The 19,249-nt window shown below is 65.7% G+C and overlaps 1 protein-coding gene across 1 annotated transcript; it reads left to right on the forward strand.

Annotated features, from left to right (window-relative positions):
• The first annotated feature begins 10,027 nt into the window (after window positions 1-10,027).
• AJM1 (apical junction component 1 homolog) lies at window positions 10,028-19,050 on the forward strand. The gene is made up of 3 exons (XM_075772432.1): window positions 10,028-10,332; window positions 13,721-13,794; window positions 15,603-19,050. Exon 3 carries the CDS (start codon window positions 15,663-15,665, stop codon window positions 18,903-18,905), a length of 3,243 nt encoding a protein of 1,080 aa, XP_075628547.1. The 5' UTR covers window positions 10,028-10,332; window positions 13,721-13,794; window positions 15,603-15,662; the 3' UTR covers window positions 18,906-19,050.
• The last annotated feature ends 199 nt before the right edge of the window (window positions 19,051-19,249 follow it).

Genomic DNA, 19,249 nt, shown 5'->3' on the forward strand with positions numbered 1-19,249 from the left:
ATCCCTGGAGGTGTTCAAAAAATGTGTAGACGTGGCACTTCAGGACATGGTTTAGTAGACATGGTGGTGTTGGGTTGACGGTTGGACTTGATGATCTTAGAGGTCTTTTCCAACTTTAAAGATTCTGTGATTCTATTCCTCATGCTGCTGCATTCTTACTCTTCATGGAACAGGGTGCTACATTAAAAATCGTTCACAAAAAAAAAAAAAATTGAATGTAAAAACCATGAGTTCTTTCCCCAAAACTGAGGTCTGTCCTGAGAGAGCTGTTGTTCCACGCAGCGTAAGGGAGACGACATTTTTGTTCAGCTCTGCTTCCTTGTGAACGCGGCTCTCAGCGGAAGGCTGTACAGGCACCAAGTCCCCTGGAAACACTGATGCTGGCACTGGTTTGTCTTTCACCTGGGCCAGATTTGGCCACTGTAGGAGCCTTTACACTCCCTGCAGCTCGTGTTCCTTGTCAACACAAGGAGCTGAGACAAAAACAAGCAAGGATGAGTCATTATGTTCCAAAATACTCTTTTAAAAGAGAAAAGCAGATGCGGGAGTTCTCTTTACTTACACTAGAGCCCCAGGAGGGCCTGTGGTGCGTTTTGGCTTTGGCAGCAAGGTCAGAGAAATCGCACCCGGTGGGTGAAGTGGGAGCTTGGAAGGGAATAGCATGAAAAAGGTGCTTTTTAGACTTAGATTTCTCCATTTTGCAGGGAGTGGTGACCTGGTTAGGGTTACAGCATGAGGTGTAATCCAGCCCTGGCAAACATGAGTGAGGGGAGAAAGAAATAGACCTTGTCTTTCGAATAAGCTAAATATAAAAAGTATGTGTACATGCCTGTCATTATGGGGAAGCTTCTGCAGGATCACGTTGATATAAATAGTTCCTGTGAGCATCTCTAGAGGTACCAGTGTATTTGCTTTTGGGTTTATCAGTCATCCAGAAAAAAAAAAAAAAAGAGCTTAAGGCTGAGAAGCTGCAATTTCTTGCAGTTAACGTTGGCCAGAGTTGCATGCTGTGCAAGGTCTTGGTTGGTTTAGAGCAGCAGGAGGGAGAAGTGCAAATTCATCACTGCATTTGCAGCCTGCCGGCTGGGCCTGGCTCCCAAGCACAGCAGGGAGAGCCCTGTCCTCGGGGGCTGCTGTGCGAAAGCCATACTGCCCTGCCTCCACACCACGGGGAGATCCACAGGGCCCTCGGCCGCAATACGATTGCATCGTGGCTTCCACTGTGCCAGCTTGTAGCCAGAGCATTCATGGTAAGTCCCAAGAGGTAACTCCGAGGTTCCCTTTTCCTACCCGCTGTGTCTTCCCAGCTGGCATTGCTCGCTGCTGCCCAAGCCTCCGCAGGGTGCGGTACAAGAGCTGCCTGACGAGCAGCCTCCGTTCGCTTGAGCATCGGGCTGGTCTGGCAGCCCTCCAAGAGGAGGGGGGACCGGGCTTTTCTCCCTCATCTGCAGGAGTCTCTGTGTCTGCTTTGTGGACAGCATGTGGAGTACCCCAGCCGGGGCAGCGGGGCTGTGCTGCTAACCGCAGGCATGAAGGGGAGCTGTGCGCCCAGCGTTTATTTTGGGGAGTGTTTCTTGCTGTACCCGTCCCTGGAGTGGGACAATCCAGCGTGACGGTTAGCACCTCCTGTCGCTCTTGGCAACTCCTGGTGTGTGACTTGATGCAGCTGCTGTGACAAGACATGGGGGAAGTCATACTCTGAGAGCAGGCTGACGTTTTGATCTCCGCAGGCGTTGCAGCGTGCCTTCTGTGCCGGCATCCCTGTGGCTGCCCAGCTGGGAGCCCGTTTTAGCGAGACCTTCCAGCTCACCTGCACCCGAGTGGCCTGGAGCCTGACTCCTCTGTGCTCGTGCGTCCTCTGCCCATGGATTCCTCCTGTGCAAAAGCAGCACGTTCAGAGCATCTTTTTCCTGATGGCCCAAGTCTCCTTAGCACAGGTGGCCGTCCCTGCTTGCTAAAGCTCTTGCTCATGTTAATCTGTGTTTGTGACTGTCACAAAATTCATCCCTGCAAGTGAATCAAGCTGCTTAGCACTGCTGCTGAGCCACGTACCCCAGCCCTGTATGGCAGAGCCTGGGCCAAAAGGACCATGTCTCTTGATACCCAGCCCGCAGCTTCCTCCACCCCCTTGTCAAAAACCAGCACAAGGACAGACTGACCGGTCCTTGCAGCTCCCACCACCCCCAGACCAGCTCAGTTTCTGGCATCCCTGCGGGAAGCTGCCCATCAGTCCTCTGCCTTGAGGCTCAGGACCTGTCTGATAATTGCCATCCAGGTTTATTCCTGGCCAATTAATGCTTATTTGTTCTTTGCCGGCACTGTTGTTTAAATCCTGCTCATCACGCCCAGCCCTGTGCGGATGGCTCCTCTCCCTGCTCTGCTTCTGTTCGGCTGGACGGGCTGTGCCCCGGCTGTGCCAGCAGCTGTCCTTGGCACCGGCTCCCCTTTGGGTTCATCTTTCTCTGGCCGTGCCAGTCCAGATGAGGTCATGCCAGGGCTGGTACTTCATGATTCCCGTACAGTACATCTGCTGCTGCGCCCAGTGATGGCACTGGCTTTTCACAGCTGTATCCTGCTCAGGACTTGCAGCTGGCTGACCGGTGCACCATGTCATCATTGTTCCCCACGATTTATGACACGGAGTCATGCAAGGAGTGCAGCGATCCTGCCCTTTGAGGGATTCAGCTTCACCCTATTCCTGTTACTCCCATAAGGTCATAAGTTTTTCCCTGGCTTGCCAAGGGAATTTGCTTCCTTCCCTCCAGCAGTGAACATGACAAGGTTATTGAAACTCGGGTTTTAGCAGGACATGAATGTGGGAACTTGCAGATGCCCTTGGCGGAGGCCTGCCCTGTGAGCAGCCGCAGGCTCCTGGAGCGCTGGGGGCCGGACAAACACCTGGGCTGTAACAGCCCCTGCGCAGGACGGGCCTGGGGGCAGGGTGTCTCATGGGTGCGCTGCCTGCAACTTCCCTGCAGTCAGGGGTCCTGCTGCTTGGAGAGACCTTAGTGCTCGCCTGCCCGTCTGGGATGCCCCTGAGTGATTCTGGGGAAATCCCGCAGTAGGATGGGCTTAGGGACCGGTTGCTGTAACCTAGCAACAGCCTCAATCATGGCATAATGTAATTAATCCAGTGCTGGCTCAGTCTGCTGCTTAAAGATACCAGGGCAAGTGGTTGAGCCTTTTTAACTTGCCTCCTAAACAAGCCTTCAGCATCTCAGGCATGTCACACGTGTTCCTGGCCCGAGGGCGGCTCATGGTGAGTCTCAGTCTTCATCTTTCAGCCACTTTCGCAGGGAGGCTGCCGAGCGGAGGGGAGCAATCCCCCGGCACCTTCAGAGCCATCGTGGCTGAACCCGGTGCATCCCGTCGGCTCAGGCAGACCTTGGCCGGGTGAGACGTGGCGCAGTCGGCCAAAGCTGCGGGTTCAGGCACGAAGCAGCCTGCAGGAAACCAGGGCACTGTGACGGGCTAAAGCAGGAGGTGTTACCTGTATGCACGTGTACTCTGCTCAGAGCTGTGTGCAGGACACCGCCGTGGCGCAGCAAGCCAGCCTATGAACCCGTAAAACTCCTGGTTATCTCCACATTGCTGGCAGGCTCTGCCTTATGGCAGGAGCAAGGAAGGGAAGCAGCGGCGTGGCTTTCCGTCACAGCAGAGGTGAGACGAGGGGAGGAGGAGGAGGAGGGGTTGCTGTGTCTCCCGGTGGCAGGGGACACCTGAGAGATGTCAGTCTCCCCTCTCCCGCATGCCTCTCCCTGCTCCAGGAGGCCATATGTCGGCATGGGGGAGCTCTGCCTGCGCCTGAGGTTTGGCCTGGGTGGCAGCTGCAGACGAAGACTGTGCTGGCGTCTGCAGACTGGCTGCGGGAAGGAGCCAGCAGGCTGGGAAAAGAGCAGGCTTTTCCCCGGAGCTGGTAGGAGAAACACCCCTTGTGCCGTTGGCAGGAGACAGCTCTGTGGAAGGGTGGAGGTGGTGGGCTCCCACCTTGGCCTCGTTGCCTCCAGCGCTGCCGGCGTCAGGGTTGCCAGCCCAGCACCGAGGAGGTCGGTTCGTGCATCGCTGTGGGGTCTGACGGCTTCAGGGGACCGTGAGGACTGATGCTGGCGTGAGGCATTGCTTGGGCAGGCTGGAACGATGCCCGGCAGCGCTGCCCAGCACCAGTGCTGCCCGCTCTGCCCAGGGCTCCCACCGCACACCAGTGCTGCGTCCTGCTGGCAGGGCAACGCGGAGATCCCCCCTTCGCGGGCACCGTGGGGGCAGAGGGCACCCCAAACAGGCGTCTGGCCTCTGGCACTGCTGTGGGTCAGCAGGTGGGCCCTGTGCTTAAGCTCAAGACTCATTGCCAGCCTTTGGGGACCAAGTCAGCATTCCCAAGGAGGCAGACAGGAATGTGGGGTTTACGGCCCTCTTTACAGGCAGGGACCCTAAAGCCAGCAGCTGCTTTACAGACTTCACACTCACCCTCTTCTGCCACCAAAGCCGTTGGGCGCTGCAGGACAGGCTCCAGCTCCCTCCCGAGCCCCTGAGGCAGGCAGCAGTGCCTGGCTTCTCCTGGTTTCAGGGCTGGGGGAAGGGAGGTGATGTGAGGGAAAGAGGAGAGAAGCTGGAAGGAGGAGAGAGCCTCCCTGCACCCAGCCCGGGCATCACGCTGATACCAGCTCCCGCTGCTCCTGGCTCAGGGGAAATGAGAGCATCGCCCCCAGAGAGGAGCTGTGGGCTGGGTGCCCAGCAGGCAGCAGCAAGGGGCAAGTGAGCAGGCAGGCAGAGCAGTGCAAGCATCCCATCCCATCCCATCCCATCCCATCCCATCCCATCCTGCTCCCAGCTGTGGGATCCCCACGTTGCCTTGGAAACAGCAGATTTCGCAGCTCCTTGCAGTGATGCTGCCTGAAGAGGTCTTCCCCCCACCCGACTTTGTCCTGCCCTGCCCCATCCTGCCCTGCACCCCCATCCTGCCTGTGCTGCTCCCCTCATCCCTTTCCCGAGGGCAGGGGAGGGGGTGTGAAGGCTGCTGGCCCCCGGCTGTCGCCACCCCAAAGCCGCTCCGCTGGCGCTGCAGTGGACGCGCTGTTCCCCGCGGGCTGCGGTGCACTGTCCGCCTTGGCTGCCCACACAGCGAGGGTGGCAACGGGGGAGTGATGAGCCCGGGACGAAGGGAAGGTATCAAATACTAATCCCTGCTGCAAATTCAACAGCATGGGAGGGAGCGGGGCAACGTGCAGCATCCCTGACATCTTCCTGGTGCCATCTGTGAGTGGCGCACCAGTCCCCAGATCGGCTCTGGGGCATGACGAGGCGCTGGGCACCCATCACCCCCATTTCCCATAGGGTGGCCATAGGTGGGTGCCACAGCTCCCCAACCTGTTTTGCTGGAGCCCTCACCCTGGTGAACACTGCTTCGGTGGCTGCAGCACCCATGGGGAGTGACCCAGCCACCCCTGCCCGCCCTGCCTGCCCAGCTCCTGCCTCTTCCCACAGCATTGCAGGCCACGGCCGGCGCGGCACGGATCCCGCATCACTTCTCAGTGCTCGGTACGGAAACCTGACCCGCTCCTGCAGCCTGCGCACTGCGGCTGTGCGGATGGTTCTGCTGCGTTTGAGAAGCCAGGCAAGACCCAGAAGCCGTCTCCTCACCTGCCTCGCCAGAGCTGCTCACGCTTGACTCGAGTCGCAGCCCCGGCCCCGTTTCTCACCGAGCCATCACCCCATGGGTGCAATTGCCCTGACGCTGGGCTCCGTCTCGCGGGTGGCCCCGAGGACAGGCTGGCGGCTGCCTGTGCCACGCTGTCGCTTCCCATCACGGTCCCCGTGCTGAGCTGCCCGGCCCGCGCAGGGGCTGCTGCCTCCCTCTCGCCTCCCTCTCCACTCGCCCCTTCACCAACAAAGCTGATGCGGGAACCTCCGTGCTGGGCGGCAGCGGGTCCTGAGCTGCTGGTGGGGATCTGCCACATCACACCCCCACCGCCCCAGACAGCCCCAAGCACCCATGGGGCGGGATTAGCCTGGCCTGTCCCCTGGGCTTGCAAGGGCCCCCCGTGGGAGGGCAGCTTGGCCCCCGTCTCCCCAGGCCGGGCTTTTTTGGGACCTGCTGGCTGCTTGGTGTCTGCCAGCCTGTCACGTCCTGCTGAGCAGGTCCCAGAGGCTGCCCAGTCCGTCACAATGAGCGAGCGCGTTTGCGGCTTCGGCACAAGGCTGGGTGAGGATGTGCCATCTCACCATCTCTCAGTAATTAGCCCAGCACACGTGGCAGAGGAGGACATCGTTTGTTTGTGTTTAACATCCTTGAAATTATTTTTCCCCAGTTGCTTTCTGAGCTTCTCTGAGGAATCGGCTCCTTTTGCTCTCTCGGAGTGGGCCGTGCTGGGTTCCCTGGCACCACCACACCAGCGCGCCAGTCCCACTGCCAGACTGGGGCTGGGGGAGTCCTGGGAAAACCCCTTTTTTGGAGGCCTTCCCTCACTGCCCGCCTTGTCCTGCCTGTACCTGCTTCCCTGCTGAGGCTCTGGCCCTCCTGGCAGAGTGATACAGCAATTTGCAAATGATCTAACTTCAGAACTGCCCCGTACTGGCATGGTCAGAGTTGTCCTCCACTCGTCCACGTGGTCCCCACCAGCCTCCCCTGCCCTTTGCCACGTTGCTCTGGCTCGGCGAGTCCCCACCAGGGCACGCGTGGGGAGAACCTGCTTTGGGTGGCCCCTTCCTGCCCACGGGGTGCAGGGGGCTGGTGCTCCAGAGATTCGATATCCTGAGCCAGGTCTGTATTGAATCTCACGGGCGAGCAGGGAGGGAGCGGGGCTCCGGGCCGGGCAGGCAGCGGGTGAAACCAGCCAGCCCCGAAACCTTTGGGGTTTTTTCCATTTTCCTGCCACGTGCGCTGGGGCTGGCTCTGCCAGCTCACCCCACAGCCGGTCCCCGGCACCCATGGGGACACACTGGGCAGAGGGAGGCACCGGTGACGATGTGCAGGAGGGCCAGGGATGGAGCGGGGCTGGCAGGATGGCGGCGAGGAGGCACACAGCTCTGGGGCAGCCACGGCGAGATGCCCCTCCCAGCCTCGCAGGCTGCGTAGGACAGATGTGAGCCCCCGCGTTCCCCCAAAGCCGAGATCTGTCCTGTTTTGGGGCTCAGCGTCACCATGGATCCCAGTGTGACCTGTGGGCATGTTGTTCCTCCATGTCTCAGTTTCCCCCTTGGCCAGGGCACGGCAGAACTGAGTCTGTCCCACGCAGACACGGTGACTGGGGGGATGCCGCACACGGTGATGGGGAGATGCGCAAACCTCCTGAGCCTGCGTGCCCACCCCCGCCCTCCCCAGCAGAGCCAGGATGTGCCACGATTCACGATTAGTGTGAACAGCTACACCGACACCTGCGTGGCGTGGGAGGGGTCTCTCCCCATCCGCTGTCAGCAGAGACCGGGGCAGCAGCGTGCTGCTGGTAGGGAAACTGAGCCGTGGGGATGCAGCGCACAGCCTGGCTCTGCTCCCCGTTGGGTGTGGGGGAGCACCCAGCACCGAGCAGGCAGAAACCCCGGCAGAAGAGGGGGTTTGTCCCGCACCGGCCCAGCCCGCCTGCTCCTGGCCCTGATGGCGAGCTGCAGCCGGGCCACGCACCCCAGGCATGGGGACAGAAGCTGCTCCTGCCTGGGGACAGGCGCCGGGCTGGCCTTTTTCTTGCAGGGCTGCAGGAACGAGTCCCAGCTCGTGTCGTCCCTCTGGCCACTTGTGTGTCCCCCACCAGCAGGACAGGGCCCCGGCACCTCGGCCAGGGACAAGCCTGGACCTGCACAGCCATGGCGAGGACCCAACACCACCGTCCGCGCCGGGGTGGGGGACAGTCCTGTCCCTCCCCGCAGAGCCCTGCAGCCCACGTGGGGCCACTGCCAGAGGCTGTGCTAAGGGGGTCCCCTCCGTCCGAGGGGCTGCCACCCCCCCTGCCTGAGGGCCACCCCGGGGCTTCTCAGTGCCTGTGGGGATGGGATGGGGCTGCCCCCCCTTCCTGGGTGCCCCAGACTGGGTGCCCAGGGGTGTCACAGCCCAAAGCAGCAGCGTGCTCCCATGCTTGGGGGAAGGCGTCACCCGCTGCCAGATCCCCTCTGCCCAGCGAGCCCTGAACAGCCAGCACAGCCTTCAGCTCCATCCTCCTCCTGTAGGATCTTCCCCTTCTCCTCTTCCCCAGGCTGCCACTAGCTTGAGGAGGAGGAGAGGAGATGGTGTCCACGGCCCCAGTGACCTCAGCACGTGCCATGGTGCTGCTATCTCCAGTGGCGTGGAGACGGGCCCGTGGTCTGGCCGGATCCCTCAGCACTTTCCAGCCTAAAATAGCAGCCAAACAGGGGGGAGCGGATGGTCCCACGGCCCCTCACCACAGGGCTCAGGGGACACGGTCCAGCCCACTCATCCCCTGCCCTCGGGCAGCCGAGGCCAGGTGGCCACCCCAAAGCGCAGAGCTCTGGACAGGTGACCTCTACCTATGCAGGTGTCACCCAGGGCCACAGGGGACAGACAGAGGGTGGCACCGCAGGGGATGCCCTCAGGGCTGACATCTCTGTGTCCCCCTGGCAGCAGCATCCTCCATGCCAGGACTCCGCGCATTCCCATAGGGTTTGGGTGGCTGCACCCATGGGGGATGCTGAGCCCTGGCACCCCCCTGGGCCGCGCTGCCATGTGCATCAGCAATCATGTCACAAGCTCTGCCGGTGCTCAGCTCTGGCGCGGGGCTGGCTGGCGCGGGGCCGGCAGCAGGCGGGGAGCAGATGGAGCAACACGGCGGGGGCCATGGGGGCCGCAGGGGCAGGAAGCCAGGGGCAGCAGGAGCGGCTGAACCGGCAGCCTGAGCACTGCATCCTTCAGGGAGGAAAATGGAAGCACTGGGGGGGTGGCAGGGCCTGATTGATCTGACCCTGCTCCCCAGCACCCCCCACCCCGCTTATCTCTGCATTGAGTTCCTGGGGCTCAGCCCGGTCCCAGGCAGGGTGCGTGCTGCCGGCCCCAGTGGGCTCAGCTGTGCCCACAGCGTCCCTGGGAGCACAGGGGGCATTTTGGGGCAAAATGCATCAGCCAGGGCTGCATTCCTGCGGGAGTCATGGCAACAGTGGTGTGCTGCAGACCCCATGCTCACCCCGGTGCTCCTCTGCCCAGTGCAGACACTGGAGACTGATGAACGATGCTTCCAGTGCCACAGCAGAGGGAGGGAAGGGTCTTGGCTACGGAGGATTTTGGAATCAAGCAAATCCTGGTACGCACCCGCTGTGCAGGGACACACAGGGCAGTGGCAGACCTCAGCTCTGGGCTCAGAGCCACGTGAGCTCCCGGTAGCAAGGCTCCTTGCCAGGGCACCCGCAGGTGCTGGGACCCTTGGCTGCACCAGCGGTGCCTTCGGGGCTGCGGGCAGCAGAGACTGGCTCAAGGAGGTGGGAGATGGGGAAACTGAGGCAGAGCTCTGGCATTTGGGCCGTTGCGTGCCAAGAGCCGCTGGCCGCTGCCTTTGCCCGGCTCAGCACGTTGCCCGTGTCATCACTGAGCATCCCCCGCCACGGGGCTCCGGCCGCCGCAGGCAGAGGCAGCCCCGGCGCCTCTGGGAAACGAGGCCACGGCACAGAGGAGCTTATCGGAGATTTTGCTGCCCATTTGCCACGGCCAGGCAGGGCCGCGGTGATGTGCCAAGGTCAGGCGGGACGTGGTGAAGTCGGGGACGGGCCCGGGGGGGCCGCTGGCACTGGGGGGGCTGCCGGCACGAGGACAGGTGCCCGTGAGGGCACGACCCCCCCCAGGTGCGGTGGGCTCATGGCGCACAGCGGGGCGCTGAACCCCCCAGCACCTCTCCAGGAGACGCAGGTGCCTCCAGGGATCCCTGCGAGTGCCCACACCCGGGGTGCGGGGGAACCCCCCGAGGGAGGCACGGGGGCGCCGGGGGTCCCGCAGACCCTGCCCGGGGGGTCCCGCAGTGGGCGGGGGATGCTGCGGGGAGCGGGGGGCGGGGATGGGGGCCGGGGCCGAGCGGAGCCGGACCGGGGACAGGTGATGGGGACCGTGATGGGGACCGGGGCCGGGGGCGGTGCCGGTGGGTGGCTCCCGGCCCCGGCCGGTAACTCCGCCTGCCGTATTTATGGGAAAACAAGCGGCGGCGGAGCCGGGCGGCCGCGGCGGAGCGTCGGGCCGAGCCGAGCCGAGCCGTGCCGTGCCGTGCCGTGCCGTGCCGTGCCGTGCCGTGCCGTAGCGGATCGGGCGGAGCCGGGCCGGGCCACGGCCACCGGGGCAGCGGCAGCCCGAGCCTAGCGCGGCGGCGGGGATGCGGCGGGGGGGCCGCCGAGGCGGCGGGCGCGGAGCAGGTAAGGGGGGGCCCGGGCCCGGGGCTGGGGCCTGTCAGACTGCCGGGGGACCCCGGCCGGGCCATCCCTCCGCGACCCCCCCGGACCATGGCCTCACATCACATCCCCCCATGCCCCCCCCCCCCGAGCCCCCATCTCATCCCCTCCCCGTTCCACATCCAGAACCCATCCCCCCGAGATCCTCTGGGGCCATCCCATCCCCCCATGTTCGCCTCATCCCCCCCCATGCCCCATATCCCCATCCCATCCCCCTGTGCCCTCCCCATCCCATCCCTCCAGGCCCCCCGGGGCCATCCCCATCCCGCGCCCCGAGTCATCCCAACCCATCCCCCCGTGTCCCCCATCCCAGCCCCATCCCAGCCCCATCCCAGCCCGCCGCAGTGTCCAGGCGGGCGCATCTCGCCCCGGTTCCTGGCGATGCTGGCCCCGGAGCGGGCTCAGCGCCCTGCGCGGCCCAACGGGCCCGGTGCCGCCCGGTGCCTGTGCGCAGTGGGGGGGGGGGGGGGGGGGGGGGGGGGGGCCGGGGCCGCCGCCCCGGGGTCTGCGGGACGCGGCGGCGGCAGCGCCCGGGACAGCCCCGCTCCCCCGGCCGCCTCCCCGGGGGCCTCCCCACGCAGCCCCCACCCTGCCCGGGCACTGCAAACCCACCCGGGGAGCCCCCAGCCCCCCGGCTCCCTGCCCTTGCCCGCTTGCGGGGGGCCGGGGCCTGGCCGGCGGGGGGGGCAGGTGGCGCCGGGGGCTGGCTGGGGTCGGGGCCTTCCTTGTGCCCCGGGGGTGTAGCTCCCCCCTCCCCCCGGCAGGATCAGCCCCCGCAGGGGTGCTGGCAGGGCAGAGGGTGCTGGGGCACCCAGGGGGTGTGGGGGGTGCCAGGGGCACACGGGCTGGGAGGTATGGGCAGGGTACAGGGCTGCGGGGGTCGGGGCTGGGGCGGCACAGGGGGTGGTGGGGGGGGACAGTGTGACGTGCAAGGGGGACAACGCTGTAGGGCCACAGGGCACTGTGTGTGTTGGGGAGTGCCCTGGGGGGAGGGGGGCAGTGTCCATTTGCCACATACGCAGGGCAGGGGCTGGGGGGGCAGTGGGTTCCCTCGCTGCAGGCAGCGCCATGTGCCAGCTCCCTGTGCGGGCAGTGCCCGGGCAGCACGTGCACAGGCGGCATCGGCCATCAGCACCCTCCCGGCACACGCGTGGAGCATGCAGGCCCATGGGAGGGCCGTGGGCTGGCAATGCCCACAGCGCAGCGTGCGCAGGCACCGCGCTCGCAGCAGTGTGCTGGTGGTACCTCCAGCGTCGTATGCACAAGCACGGTGGTCACAGTGCACGTGAGACGCTGCCCCGGCCACGTTCCCAGATGTGCGCACCGCCGGCACGCTCGGGGCAGTGCGGGTGCTGCCAGTGCGCTGGCAGTGCCCGTGGGGCCGCACGCAGGCAGTGAACTCAGCGGAGCGCAGGGTGTTCTGGCAGCCTGCTCGGGCTGCCTGCAGGGTGGTGCAGTGGCAGCAGGCTCAGTGCACTGCATGTGTAGGCAGTGAGCTGGCAGCGCAGCCTGTGCAGTGCGCCCAGGCAGCATACAGGCAGGCAGCACGCTGCCTGGCTGCTCAGTGGGATGTGCAGGCAGCGTGCAGGCAGGGGGTGCAGCAATGCCCGGGCAGCGCGCAAGGCAGCGTGCTCAGTGCAGTGTGTGCAGGCAGCACCCTTGCTGTGCACGTGGCAGGCTGTGGGGCAGCGCGCTGGCAGGGTGATGTGTGCAGGCAGCTTGGGGCAATGCACAGGCAGCGTGGGGACAGCAGGCCGCCAGCACGTGGGGCAGCGTGAGGGCAGTGCGCAGGCAGCGTGAGGGCAGTGTGCTAGCAGTGCACAGTGCACTGGCAGCGTGCAGGCAGCAGGGACAGGCTGAGGGGCAGCGCCCTGGCAGTGTGCTTCATACAGTGTGTGCAGGCAGCATGGGGGCAGGCTGCAGGCAGTGTCCTGGCAGAGCACTCATGCAGAGCAGGCAGGCAGCACCCCTGCCATGGGCGTGGGGCAGGCAGCAGTGGGGGCAGCGTACAGGCAGTGTGGTGTGCACTGGCAGGGCACTGCACTGCCCCACTGCACAGCCCGCACGTGCTGCGTGCAGGCAGCGCCCCAGTTCCTGGCAGCCTCCTGTGGGCCCCTCTGGCAGCCTGGGGTCACTCCTGGCCCCCAGCGCCCTCGTGCTGCTCCCAGGGGCCGGAGCTGCCACAGGCTGGGTGCTCACACGCGGCACGGCGAGAGCAGCATGCCAGGCGGCGTGGGGTGCGGGGCTGGCAGCGAGGGCAGCCCCCGGCTGCGGGCAGGGCCCCACAGGCAGCAGCAGGTGCAGGGCTGGGTGCTGAGTGGGGCGAAGGCACGTGGGTGGCACCAGGCTCCGCAGCAGTGCCGGGTCCAGCTGGAGTGGTCCTGTGGGCTGGCGCGGGGGGTCCTGCCGGGCGCTCCTAGGCAGCACTGCAGGTGTGCCGGAGGGGAGCTGCCGTGCTGGGCACCGGCTGGGCAGAGGTGTCCGTGCAGCCTGCCCAGCAATGGGGGCACGGGGGTCTCTGCAACAACCCGCCTGGGCCCCCCCTGGGCCGGAGGTGTCTGTGCGTGGGGGCTGGCTGTGTCCCCAGGGGCCGTGTGCCCCTGCAGGGTGGCTCCCAAGCAGGGAGCTCGGTGGGCATCGGCAGCCCCGAAAGCAGTGCCAGCTGGTGTCAGCATCCCGGGCTGACACACGTGGAGACCCTGCGCAAGGAGACCGGTGCAGGCCAAGAGCCAGCAGGGCAGGGGGTGACGCAGGCCCACCCGCCGGCGCGTACGAGAGCGGAGGGGATGCAAAATCCTCTCCCTGCAGAGGGGACTCGGTGTCGGGGACACGTGGGGTGTGGGAGCGTGGCAGCACCGGGCACCGGCAGTGTTGCTGGGGCCATCCTGGCACTCTGCTCTCTCTGCGGTGCCGCAAAGCCCCAGTTCCCCCCAGCCCCCCACAGCGCTGCCACCCCGGCAGCCTCCCCACACACCCACGCTGTCCTCGCAGAGGAGGAATAATTTGGAGAAACCATGGCAACCCCGGGCAGCGCTGGGGATGCCAGCACCGTGCTGTTCCCGGGTCCCCCCGCCATCACAGCCTCGCGTGGCTCTGCGGGCGGCGGGGTGCTGCCGGGGTAGGTGGGGGGACATGCCAGTGCCCGTGGGATGCAGTGCCCACGTCCCCAGGGCACGGGATGCGCACGGTGGCCTCGCTGGGCTACAGTTCAGTTTGGCTCAGCAGGGCTGCAGCTGCAGGGGTCTCTCCAGGTGCTCGATGTCCCTCCAAGGCACCCCATGGCCCCCACAACCACCCCTCTGCCATGGCTGGGGGTTTCCTGGGACCCTCATCTGCCTCTCTTATTTTGCAGTGCTGGGATGGAGCCGCCGCGGGGCCCTCAGCCAGCTCAGCCCACCCACCCCCTCCCTGCTGCCGCCGGACCAGGTAGGACCCTGGGCTGTGGTTCCCTGCCTACCAGCCGTCCCGACACCATGGCGATGGGCTTCCCAGTGCCGCTGTCAGCAGCGCTGTGGCGTGGGGTGCTGCCTTCGCGGATCCGGCCCAGCTCCCAAGCACTGTAATGCAGCAGGGGCGATGCTGAGCCACCTCTATGGGGGCGAACCTGGTCCCCCAGCCCCGGAGGCAGTGGGATCCCCATCTCCCCCCAGCATCAAGCTCTCCCCAGCCCACTCCAGGGACAGACACCCCAACCGCACTGGCTTCGGGGCGAGACCGAGGGGGGGACCCAAGCCCCCCCTTCCCATCTCTGCGTAGTCGATACTGCTTCTTGCCAAATAAAGTCTATTCCTTTCCTCCCAGAAATACCTTCCCTGTGGTCCTCTCCTGCTGTTTAAAGCCAAACGCCTTTTGCTGGCCTTTGCCGCGCACCTTTAGTGTATCGTGGAGCAGCTGGCGCCCGCCTGTGCTCCTGGGCCCTTTGGGCAGGTGGCCAAAAAAGCAAACCCTCGTAGGATGTGATGAGCGCTAAAGCTGGCCGGGTGTCCCCGCCGTAGGCAAAGCCGGTGGTATGTCCACTTGGTTCCGCTGGCAGCCTGCAGCTGGCTCTCGATGGGCTGTTGGTGAAGATGAGTGCCACAGCCCACCAGGTCCCGCAGGCAAATCACCTCATCTGCTCCCCGGGTCATTCTGGGGGCTTGTGCTGATGTCCCCCCCTTGTCACACAGCTGTGTCACGCATGTGGCTGGGGACTCTGCCCACCCTGCCCACCCGTGCAGCATTGTCCCGGAGCAGGTGGGGTGCACAGTGCTGGTGCGTGGTGGGTGCCAGACACTGTGTCCCACGGGAGCTGCAGCCACCATCCCGCTTGCTGTCCAGCCTGGTGATGTGTTCCAGAATGCAGGAGAGGACAAAGCTGGCGGGCGCTGAGCCAGCACAGCCCCTCTGGGACAGGGTTATTGTGGAGGGACCCTGGTCTCTCCTGCCTGGAGCCGTGGGAAGTGATGGAGGAGTCACTGCTGGCACGCAGGGTTGGGGCACCCGCCATAGCACCCCTCTGCCATCCCCCACTGCCACCCGTGCCGGTCCGGAGGAGCCCAGGGAGCGATGTGGCTGCAAGCAGGGACTGCTGGCACCCCACAGGGGTGTTCATGGGCCACGGTGGGTGCAGCCACCATGGGGAGGGGGTATGGCTCCTGCACCCCCAGAGCTCCAGAGTTGCATGGGCTTCCCGGCCACCACATTGGGTGCTCCTGGTACCCATCCCTGGGGGATGCTCCTGCCTGCGCTGCCTGCAATGCTGGTGCTGGGCACAGCGTGTGCTGGGATGTGGGCACGCGTGGTCCTAGGAGACCCCACAGCCACTTGGATGCTCACAGCGGGGGGCCCTGGTGTTGGGTCCCCCCAGGCCCGTTCAGAGCTGCTGTTTCCCGTGGTGCTGCAAGATGGTCCCCGTGTCCTGCACCCCAGGGACCAGGGCACGGTGGTCGGTGGCCTCTTCTCCCTGCAGTGAGCTGGCACCCCTCCCCGGCTGCCCCGTGGTGCCCGGTGCCCTGTGGGTGCCCTGCCATCTGCTCTGTTATTTGCACCCCGGATTTGGAGCCTTTTTCCAGCTTCTTCCCTCAGTGGGGATCCGACTATTGACAGCAGCAGCGGAGGCCGGGACGCCTCTGAACCCTCATTTCTGAAGAGGTGGCCTAACCCCCTGACTCAGGAGCTGTGGGGATTTATCCAGTGCCGTCGCGGCTCCCTGAGGTCCCCGCCGGGATTTAGGCGCCTCGTCTGTTCTCTTGCAGGGCTGGCTGCCTTCCTCTGAGGCCGTCTGAAGGGCAGCGGGCAGAAGAGTCGCTTTTAAGATGACACGAACAGACCCGCCTGACATCCTGGTGTCTACGGTGTACCAAGACATAAAGGTGGCCACCGCAGCCCCCGGGGATTCGATTGTCTGCCAGCCCCTGGCACGATGTGATGCCTCCATGTCCTCGTCTGTGCCCCGCGAGCCGCAGCCTTTCAACAAGCGCCATTGCAGGAGCTTTGACTTCCTCGAGTCGCTGGACGAGCAGCTGGGCACCCCACCGGCCATGGAGCGCCCCTGCCCGCGCCCCGGCACCCCCGAGCCCGCGCCGGGGCCACAGGGCAGGCGGGCGCCACCGAAGCCGGACCCTTACGCCTACAGAGCCCCCCCACCGAGGAGCGAGCCCAAGCGACGCGCCCGCTCAAAGAGCGCGCCACGAGTGAAGTCCACCTTCACCCCGGTGCCCATCACCGTCTCGGCGTCGCCGCCGCCGGCCCGGCGCGGGCGGGAGGCGCTGCGGGTGGCGCGGGAGCCCTCCCGCCCGGAGCCCTCACCGCGCCGCGAGAGCCAGGTTCCCCTGCGGGCGCTGGCTAACGAGGTTCATCCCATCAAGCTGCAGCCGCAGCGCAGCAGCGTCAGCCGCATCTCCCCACTCTGCCTGGGCAGCAACTGCTTCGAGGAAGGGCTGGGCACCAAGGTGGGCGCCAGCCCCCACGTCAAGTGCCGGGTGGACATCAAGCCGGACGAGGCGGTGCTGGTGCACGCGGCGCGCAGCCTGCGGGCAGCCCAGAACCGGCAGGAACCGACGCGCTGGCCCCGCGCGCCTGGGGCTGCCCGCAGCCTGGCGGTGCCAGGGAGCAGGCAGGCATCTGCGTCCCGCACACCCACCCCCAGCGACTCCTACAGCGGGGACCCCCCGCTCCTGCCCTACCCCGGCGAGTACTACGAGGCGGACCCCCGGGCGCTGGCGTACCAGACGGTGCCGGTGCCGGCCTCGCGGGAGTTCAGGGAGTACCCTGAGAGGGGCTGCATGACCTTCTCGGCCCCCAGCGTCCCCACCAAGTTCTTCTACGCGGAGGAGCCGGCTCGGTGTCCTAGCCCCGCCATGCCCCTCCGCAGCTCCGGCTACGCCAGCTACCCCTACCCCGTCCGCCACAGCATCCCCCAGCACTTTTACCCTGAGGACCCGGCCAAAGCCACCGTCCACACGGTGCCACCCCGGACACTGTACGTGGAGGAGGCGCGGGGCTACCCGGTGCAGGAGGCGCCTGCCCGCGCCTTCTACGGGGACGAGCCCCACTTTTATGCCCCCCGTGGCACCCCCATCAAAACCCTGTACGCCGAGGACACCCGGACATACCCGGCCCTCGGGTCCTCTGCCCGTGTCTTCTATGCCGAGGACTATGGGAAGTACCGGGAGCGGGAGGTGCTGTCGCGGACATGCCCCCCACCCCGCAGCACTCAGCCCCTGCACTTCAGCGACTGGTACTGCCCCGAGCGGGGCGCGCTGCCCTACCAGACCTTGCAAGTGTCGCGCTTCGCCCCCCAGCCAGCCGGGCGCGAGGCCATGCTTTCCTCCTGGCATGCCAGCTATGGCGTAACCCCCCCGCGGCTGGGCCGGGAGAGCCAGCACTACTCCAAATCCTGGGATAACATCCTGGCGCCGGCAGCACGCAGGGAGGAGGTCCTGCAGCGCGGGCGCAGCTACGAGAACCTGCTCGCCCAGGAGCAGCACCGTGCCTTATCCCCTGAGGAGCGCCGACAGCCTGTGGTGATCAACCTGTCGAGCTCGCCCAAGCGCTACGCCGCCCTGTCCCTCTCGGAGAGCTCCATCCTCGAGAGGGTGCACGCTGACAGCGGCCGCGGTCCCCCGGGCCGCTCCTGGTACGTCACGCCAGAAATCACCATCACTGACAACGACATCCGTGCCGACGGGCTGGGCAGGAGTGAGAGGCGCTCAGCCAGCTGGGACGTGCTGGACGCGGGGCGGGAGCGCGGTCCCTATGCCATGCCCTGCGCCCCGCAGCCTGTCCCCAGGGAGAGCGGCTCGGGGCGCCAGCGCAGCCTGGAGCAGCTGGACGAGCTCATCACCGACCTCGTCATCGACTACAAGCCGGCACCGAGCCACCGTGCCGGGGACAGGGACAGCCTCGCTGAGCAGCTCAAGCAGCTTCTGAGCAGCAGCGCCCCGGGGCCCCCCCGGCGGGGCGAGGGAAGGAGGGTCCCCCCCAGTGCGCCCGAGGGACCCCGACCCACGAAGGAGCAGCCGGGTCCCAGCTCCCGTGCCAGCGCCCCGCGCCCCCCACCCGCCCCGCTGTCCGTCGGCCCCTTCGAGAAGTCGCCGGAGAACTGCTCGCCCGACCTGAGCGCGGAGGAGGACGACATGATGATGTGCTCCAACGCCAAGTGCCGGCGGACAGAGACCATGTTCAACGCCTGCCTCTACTTCAAGTCGTGCCACAGCTGCTACACGTACTACTGCTCCCGGCACTGCCGCCGCGAGGACTGGGATACGCACAAGGAGAGCTGTGTCTACGGGCGCGTGGGCAGCGTCTGCCGCCACGTCCTGCAGTTCTGCCGGGAGAACGCCGAGGTGCACAAGGCCTTCTCGCGCATCGCCAAGGTGGGCTACCTCTCCCGCGGCCGTGGTGTCCTCTTCCTGGGCTTCCCCAATGCCGGCTCGGCCGAGAACTTCCTCCAGTTCGGGCTGGAGAGCCTGCTGATGTCCCCCACCTACCTGTCCCTGCGGGAGCTGGAGAGCTACTCGGACAACCTGGGGGAGTACGCCCGGGAGCTGCGGGAGACAGGCAACCAGTATGACCCCGACGAATGTTTCCTCCTGAATGTAACCGTGGCCGTCACCCAGAAAGTGCCAGAGAGACCGTCGCCGAAGACGCAGGTGCCGACGGTCAGGAAATACGCCAAGGTGGCCTTAGCGTCCTCCAGCCCCGAGAAGAAGATCCTGAAGAAGGAGCGGGACATGGAGACGTTGATCCTGACACCCCCGCCCGGCACGGCGGACATCGACAAGGAGGGGGAGGAGGGCCGCAAGGCACGGGAGGTCTGCTTCATCAACATCCAGCGGGAGCTGCGCATCCGCGGCGTCTTCCTGCGGCACGAGTTCCCCGCCGTCTATGAGCAGCTCTGCGACTTCGTGGAGAGCAACAAGCGCTTCACCCCCACCACCATCTACCCCATCGACAAGAGGACGGGCAAACAGTTCATGTGCATGATCATGGCAGCCTCCGAGCCCCGCACCCTCGACTGGGTGGCCAGCCCCAACCTCCTGGATGACATCATGTGAACGTGGGGTGGGGACCCCCCCCGGCGCCCCTGGTCACCCCCCCTTTGTAGATAGGTGTTGCCCCGTTGGCGCAGTGGGACGGGGACCCCCTCGGGTGCGGCACCGAGGGGAGGAGGCAGCGATGGGCTGCGGGCGGCTGGCATTGGCTTGGGGGGGCCACAGCCAGAGCGGCAGGAGAAGGGGGGGGGGGGGTTTAGGCCGTGGGGCAACAGGAGTGTGGGCCAAGGTTTGCACAGGTCCCGGCCGGCGTCCGGGCAAGCCCCTGCAAGAGCCCGCTCAGGGCGAGCGGTGCTCGGCCAAGCCGAGGGCACCCCAGGCGCTCCCCGGCCTCTGCCCACCGGGCT

The sequence above is a fragment of the Balearica regulorum genome, chromosome 20 (genome assembly GCF_011004875.1).
Source record: "Balearica regulorum gibbericeps isolate bBalReg1 chromosome 20, bBalReg1.pri, whole genome shotgun sequence".
Classification (NCBI taxonomy): domain Eukaryota; kingdom Metazoa; phylum Chordata; class Aves; order Gruiformes; family Gruidae; genus Balearica; species Balearica regulorum.